Source organism: Triticum aestivum, chromosome 7D (genome assembly GCF_018294505.1).
Source record: "Triticum aestivum cultivar Chinese Spring chromosome 7D, IWGSC CS RefSeq v2.1, whole genome shotgun sequence".
Classification (NCBI taxonomy): Eukaryota; Viridiplantae; Streptophyta; class Magnoliopsida; order Poales; family Poaceae; genus Triticum; species Triticum aestivum.
Window position 1 is genome coordinate 546,666,567 of NC_057814.1, and position 7,390 is coordinate 546,673,956.

Consider the following 7,390-nt stretch of genomic DNA (forward strand, 5'->3'; position numbering starts at 1 on the left):
GGCCGCCGGCGGCGCCGGCGAGGGAGGAGGACGTGGGCGAGGGGGCTGAAGGTGAGGCGGCGGGAAATCGCCCGGTGAGTCGCGAGAGCAGCCCACGTGACGGAGGGAAAAGTGGCGGCGGATTCCTTGGTTTTCACTGTTTCGTTCCCAAATCAGATTCGACAGGGCAGACATATCCGGTTGTCTCCCGGATTGGATTGGCGTGGGAAGGATCTACATCAGAACGCGGCCGGAGTAGCCGCCGGAGCTGCCGCAGTCTTGGTCTCTTTGATTTGCAGCTCCGGCCGCCCGTGTGATCGTAGTCGACCTGCTCTGAAGCTGTGGTGTTCGTCTCTGTCCATCCACAATGGAAGCTCCGGTTCCAGATTGGTCCGGGTTACCAGCGGACATATTGATCAGCGTATTCCAGTTGCTTGAGTGCCCGGACCTCCTCCGATCCGCCGCCGTCTGCACATTCTGGCAAAAGGCATACTCCATGTTCCGCCGCAGCGGCGTCTGCCCCAGTCAGCAGACCCCCTGCTTACTCTATTGTACCGAGGCCGCCGGTGCGAAGGCTCTTGGCATGTACAGTCTCTCCGAACGGAAGTCCTACTCCATGCCCCTCCCTGAACCTCCCATCAGCAACTGGATTGGTTCATCACATGGATGGATAGTCACCATGGATGAGAAGTCTGACCTGATGCTGCTCAACCCTATCACCGGTGACAAGATTACACTCCCTCCTGTGACAACCATGGAGCATGTTAAACCTATCGTAAACGACGACGGGGTTCTTGAAAAGTACAAGATGTCTTTCTACGACGGAGAGCTTCCGAGGGTGGAGGATACACCCTATGCATGCCCTTTGGATAGGTACGGAGATCTGGTCTATCTGAAGGCAATTTTGTCGTCCGATCCATCGGCAGGGGAATGCACTGTCATGCTCATCCATCAGCCATACGCTCAGCTCTCATTCGCCAAAGTGGGAGATGCTCACTGGAACTGGCTCCAAATGCATAGTTTCTATGCAGATTGCATACACCATGATGGCTGTTTCTACGCAATGACTGCGGCAGGCGCAATCGATGTGTTTGATTTGAACGGATCATCTGTCGTCCACAGAAGGATTTTACCAAATCTAGTTCGGATGCTCGAGAAGTGCTACATTGTTCAGGCACCATGGGGAGATGTCCTCCAAATCATTAAGGAGGAGAGTTTGGATCCTGAACAACCAGATGGTGAGACATATGTCACTGCTTATGAAGTGTACAAGGTTGATTTTGTTGAGCTGAAGCGTGTCAAGATGAGAGGGATAGGTGAATATGCATTGTTTACTGGGAAAAGCACAACATCTTGCTTTAGCTTAAAGGATCATCCAGGCTTGATGGCAAACCATCTATATTTTACTCATGATGATCACGACGAATTACTCAGCGGCAAAGATGATCCACGTGACATAGGAGTGTACGACTTGGAAAATGATACCAGAACCAATTTGGTTGATCCTGAACCCTGGAGGACGTGGTTCCCTCCCATATGGTGCACACCCAACCTTGCAAAAGCAGGTATTAGTTGAACTTCCTCTTCAATACCTACTGCCTCAGATGCTACTCACTGTATATTTCGTTTTCGAACAGCGCCTTTTCTCGCAGAATAAGATAAATGCGCTTCGAAACCTTGTGCTTTGTCTGAATTGTGTGTTCAGAAATAGCTTGAGTGTGCTAATGTTTGCTAATTAATTGCTCTTCACACTGGCAGGATTTCCAGATGATAATGGTGAGGCGCAATAGGATTAAGCCCGAAGACAACGGCCAATTGCTTCCTGATATTCTGTCTTGCGGCACTCTTTGCCGGTTCATGGAGGGAGAAGTTGCCAATGGACTTGCCGTGTGCTAGTCTTGTAGTAGTGGCCTTTTTTCTTTGATGATGAAGCTCGTCTCTGTGTAATTGCTTTCTAAGTTTCGAATTTCAAGTGGGCTATGAGTCAACTCATCCCCGGCGTCTGATGTTGTGTCGTCTTGTACTACTACTAGGCTTTGAAATTGACAAAAACTGGGGCACCCCTTTCATTCCCGTTCCAATTTACGTAGTACTACCTACGTCTCAAAATATAAGACATTTTTTAGGCTAAACTAGCCTACAAAAATGTCTTATATTTGATGAAGTTAGTATTTTGTTTATCCTCGTTTATTTATATTTGTACAGCTTCACAATTTTCGAATGTAGATTTTTTTTGAATCCGTGCTTGCGTCGCAAGCAGGAAACTGCGAGCATCCGTGTTGCAGACTATGTATCAGCTGTGTGTTTTTAACTGTAGTTCAGAACAAATACTACCCCATATCGGTCCCGGTTTGATCACTGCTGGTATGGCTACATTCAGCTGTCAGCAAATTTGGTGCTCAACTGAACCTCATACATTTGGTACTCTTGTTGAACTATCCAATGATAGCGGAACCTGCCAATTTCAAGGCTTATCGAAAAGAAACCATTAGGTGTTCAAAAAAAGAAAAGAAACCATTAGTACCATGATATGCTTCGAACCTCTGATTTTCTGACAATAAAACAAGTCTGAACTGCAGTAGGACGTTCAGACAATTTGTTTCATACAGAATCACACATCACAGCATCTGTCCATGAAGAAGAAGAAAAAGACTTCTTTTCCAACTTACACATACAGGTCAAGCATAAGCTATCACACAGTGAATGAAACACTTGAACAGCCAGCGGCCTACTCGCTACCGCCTTCGGCGGTGGGCTTCTTCACTCGGAAATTAGGGCGAGTGTCTGGTCTTTTCCTAGCAACAGGAGGGTCAGAAGGTATCCGGATCGTTGATAGCGGTACCATTATAGGGTCAGACTCGGGCGCCGGCCCTCTGATGCTCACAAGACAGAGTCCCCTGCGATCAGCTTGCCTTAAAACATTTGCTCGTCTCCACTTCTGACCGATTCTCACTTCAACGGGCACCCATGGTGGCTTTACATAGAGGGCAGAGACCAACCTCCTTGGGGCGTGGCCCATTTTAGGACTCACTTTCCTACCTGAAAAATGTGAATCCAGAGAGAATTAATTCACTTTCAATAGGAACACAACAAATTAGTCAGATCATGTTTATGAAGAAGAAATGACGCCGCATCCACGAGGGCAATACTGACATCTAACCTATCAGAGTTACAAGCAAGGAGCCAAGGAGATCAGTCAAACAAACGTTAAACCTTGCAGAACCCTGAAATCTGAGTTAGCTTCAGAAAAGCAATAGGCAGCTCTAGTAGTGCCTGCATAATGGAAATTCATCATAGTTAATCAAAGAAATCTGAGATAGCTTCTCCTTAATTAATCCATGAGGCAAATCTTTTGCCTCTGTTTAAAAAAAACTGAGATAGCTTCAGAAAAGCAATAGGCTAATCTATAGTTTCTAATTTTGTTGTCCTACATCATAAAGAATGGTAGAAATTCAGCATTACATTCTTTATCTGAGGTTGTTTTCTTTGTCTGCCATATAATTATATTGCATTACCATATTTGGTCAGAATTATTTTCCCATAGGATTTTCGCACAGTGCGATTGCAGAGTATTTGTGACGGTGTAACTTGGACAACGGGTTATTCGATAGCTCCTATCATTAGCACGTGCATCAACAAACGTGTTGATAGTGCGGTGGTAACGCCTCCTGTAGTGGGGCGGTCGACCCAGGTTCAAAGCCTGGGTCTCGCATTAAAAAAATCCCCCTCACTAGCACGTGCAGCGTCCGCTCCCCACGTGAGGATGGGCACGTGCCGCGTTCTTGGGGTTTCTTGCCTTTTAAAAATACCGAACTGTCTTTCCCGCGCAGAAGAGTTTTATTAGAGCTTACGTTATGCTACTGAGAACGGGTGCCTGATAGCTCATACCATTACCACTTACCTTATGCTACTGAGAAGCGAGTGTTCACAAGAAGCAGAAAAAGGATTTTGACCCCCAACAACAACATTGCTAGAACAGAAAATTCAAATATCACAAGATGAACTTGTAGTACTAATAAATTCCAATTTAGCAGTACCAGTTTATCCGTCTGGGTATATTACTCTCCATCTGAGGTTAAGCAGCCATGCGCCGCGTTCTAAAAATTCCGCGGGAGTTGTCTTTCCCGCGCAGGCCGGGTTTTATTAGGGCTTACATTATGCTACTGGACCGGGTACCTGATAGCCCCTACCATTAGCTCTTACATTATGGCACTGACCACTGAGAAGCAAGTGTTCAAAGGAAGCAGCAAATGGATGTTGACCAGGACAACAACGTTGCTAGAATAGGTAATTCAAATCTGAACATGGTTCTTTTCAGTGCCCTTGGGTGTATCACAACGTGAACATGTTCTCTTCTGCTAAGGGAACATGTAGATGTAGGGAAGGCCTACTTAAGGAATCCTGCCCTTTTCTGGAACTACAGAGACTGCATTTCTCTGTGATTATATCTGTGAATGGCAATAACATCAAACGATAGTCATGTCACCGTAGCAGTAGCATGAGTCTGCCCAGCACAGATTTCATCTTCCTATTCTGGATGAGACCAAAAAATGTTAGCATGGTCCCATACACCCATAAGCAGGAAAATCCAAAGGAAAGAGTGGAAGGGTGCACTGTCTTTTCATGGAAAAAGAAGTGAGACTTCATTGCAGACATTGCTAGAATCTAAAGGTCTGGACGTGACACTTGGGAAAGCCAGCATTACCAATTCCGTGCAACCTCGGCTGCCTAGGCAGGCCAAGCATGAACCAAAGCAGCAGGCACGCCGTGCGGCGACGTACCATCCCAAAAGTCAGTCAACGGCGGCTAGGGGAACTCTACCACGACCCGCAAAATCTGACCACGGAACGCGCCCCAAAGGGGCCGGATCGAGGGCCGGGACGCGGATCCGTTCGGCCTCCCGGGCGCGAGGGGTGCCGCGGAATCGAACGGGGCGCGGGGGAGCCTCGGATGCAATTTCAGGAAGATCCATGGATGGATGCCGTGCACGACACGAGAGGCGGGGAGAGAGAGAGATGGTACCGAGCAGACGCCCGCGGCGAGGGTGGCCGAGCGCCGGGCGCGGCCGACCGTGCAGTCGACGGCGTACGTACGCTGAGCCCGCGGGATGCGCTCTCGGTTCGCCCGAAACTCGGCGGCGGCGGGGTGGGTGGTTTGATTCTTTCCCGAAAGCGGTGACGCTCCTTGCCTTTCAAGTGAGTGAGTCACTGTGCTGTGCCCGGGTGACCAGGTCCAAATCCAAACCCGATCCTGACAGACCCGTGACGCCAACCCCTTGGTTTTCAGACCGTCTCCAAATCGGCGTCACTTTCACCCTGCATGTTCGGACCAAGAGCACGGACTTACAAATTCGGCCCCTCACCCATGGACGCGATCGGGTGTGTCCGTGAACAGTGACTGGTTATGGATCAAATATTCCTATCTCTGAAACTGTGTCTATTCGGTTGCCAGTTCAAAAAGAACTGCAGTTGTACTACTTGTGTCAATACTTGTGTGGGCTAAGGCTGTCGGATCTTGTATGGAGCAGTTTGGTATTCACAACAACGCCATGTCACCATATACTGCTGGAGGTAAATCGCATAGTTGCACTCCTCTCATTTACACTCGATGGAGCTTTGTGATAGGAGATTCAAATTCTATCTTTGCAATTCAGAATATGGAACAGAGGGTGCCTCCTAAGGTCACAAGTTCAGCTACCAGATTATAGGACCCATGAATCCTTGATATTCATTGCCTCTGCGCTACTAAGCAGTTTTCAACAACATGGGTGTCTTGCTTATCTGTTCATGTTGTGAAAGATTCTCTTAGTCATGGACTCGAGCTTGCTGCTGCAACACAGTGGGGTCCTGGAATCTTGAATCTTCATGGTCGGGCAACAATTAAATTGAGGATCAAGTATCTACATAGAAGTGCAAAGAGTGATTGTGGTGTTGGATGGCTGTCAGCCAAGAGAGATAGACATATCCATCGACCATGGGATCCGGGTGGCTTTGGTTGTTCTTTGGTACCTTGTCACCGGCTTGAGGTCAAGCCGAGTTTTAAGGGGGCGGGAATGTCATGCCCCAAGGGTCATCACCCTCTTCCTATCTAGGGTTGTCTCGATGGAATGGGCCATGAGACTTGGGCTTGGCCCAATTACGTGAACAAGCTTAGTTTATAAAAAAGGGGAAGCTGGACAGAGGAGGGGATCTAACGGAATGAAACGTCTCAAGCCTCTCACCCTCTTGCTCCCTTCCTCACCCTCCTTCTACCTGTATCTCATCCGTCTTTCCTGCTAATTCCCACCTCAAGTCCCTTCTTTTGTATCCAATATTGGTACTTATATGATTGCTCATCCCATGTATGTGTTTGGGTCATGACAGACTGGTCACTCCTCAAAATTTTCTCTACAACCCGACAACTCAAATTAAAAACCTCAAATCCATATTATTACATGCAACATGAAACCTAATCTAAGCGGAGCTCGTTCGGTTCCGCTGTGTCCATGTCCGGCGGTTGGCTGCGTTCCCCAGAGTGTTGGTCCGGTCGCCGGTAAGGTAGAGTAGGGCATGGGACACGAGCTGGCTCACGGGACTCAAGGCGCCACCGTCTCCCATGCCCTATTCTTCCTTGTCGGAGCCCGAAACCCGAACGGTGTCGTTGGACGTCAGATCGATGATGGATCCGTCTTGGGACGAGCCGGCGAAATCCACCACGACGCGGTTGCGGCGCCCGGACTGATGCACCATACGGGGCGCCGGAGAATGCGACTCTGCCTCGCCAACGTCCATCGCCGCGAAGGCTGCCGCTGCCTCGCACGGCGGGCACGTTGCGCCATGTTTGCGTCGGACGACGCCCATGGTGTGTACATGGCCTTGATACGTCTTCAACGTATCTATAATTTTTTATTGTTCCATGATGAAAGAACATGTGGTGGCCCCATGTTTGGTTTTGGTAATTGATGACAATCTCTATGGACTAATGGTTGCCTTGAGTTATATTTGAAGGTTTTGTCCATAGGCTTTTCTTGGAATACATGTGTTGGTTTCAAGGAGAGTTTGTGTCGACCAAGGTGCTATTCAAGGAATTACCTAAAGATTGGTCTTGTGAGAGGTTGATCAAGACTAAGTCAAAGAGTGAATCAAGTTGATCAACACACAAAGTGTAGAAGATGTACCGAGAGGGATCAAGCGATCCCATGGTATGGTAAGCATTGTCAATTACGCTTTGTGTACTAACCCATGGTCTTCGTGAGAGTTCTTTGTGGGGTTAGGTTGCGGTGTGCAAGTTCAAGTGATGCATCACGAAGACATCAAGTGCTTGAATCTTGCCATCCATTGTGGTGACAATCGACTTGTGAAGATGTGCCGAAGAGTGGCTCACCCATAGTGGAGTATGGGGGAGCAATCTACTAGTCTTCACCGAGCCAACG

The 7,390-nt window shown here is 48.2% G+C and overlaps 1 protein-coding gene across 1 annotated transcript; it reads left to right on the plus strand.

The window, feature by feature from the left end:
* The first annotated feature begins 6 nt into the window (after nucleotides 1-6).
* LOC123168454 (putative F-box protein At2g33190) lies at nucleotides 7-2,052 on the plus strand. The gene is made up of 2 exons (XM_044586338.1): nucleotides 7-1,544; nucleotides 1,738-2,052. The coding sequence occupies exons 1-2, from the start codon at nucleotides 347-349 to the stop codon at nucleotides 1,767-1,769; spliced, it is 1,230 nt and encodes a 409-aa protein (XP_044442273.1). The 5' UTR covers nucleotides 7-346; the 3' UTR covers nucleotides 1,770-2,052.
* The last annotated feature ends 5,338 nt before the right edge of the window (nucleotides 2,053-7,390 follow it).

What these genes read in the sequence shown, in the direction of transcription:
- LOC123168454 (XM_044586338.1), top strand. Translation starts at nt 347, where the DNA reads ATGGAAGCTCCGGTTCCAGATTGGTCCGGGTTACCAGCGGACATATTG. An exon ending in ACCCAACCTTGCAAAAGCAG is followed by an intron (nt 1,545 to 1,737) that starts GTATTAGTTGAA and finishes TCACACTGGCAG; the next exon opens with GATTTCCAGATGATAATGGT.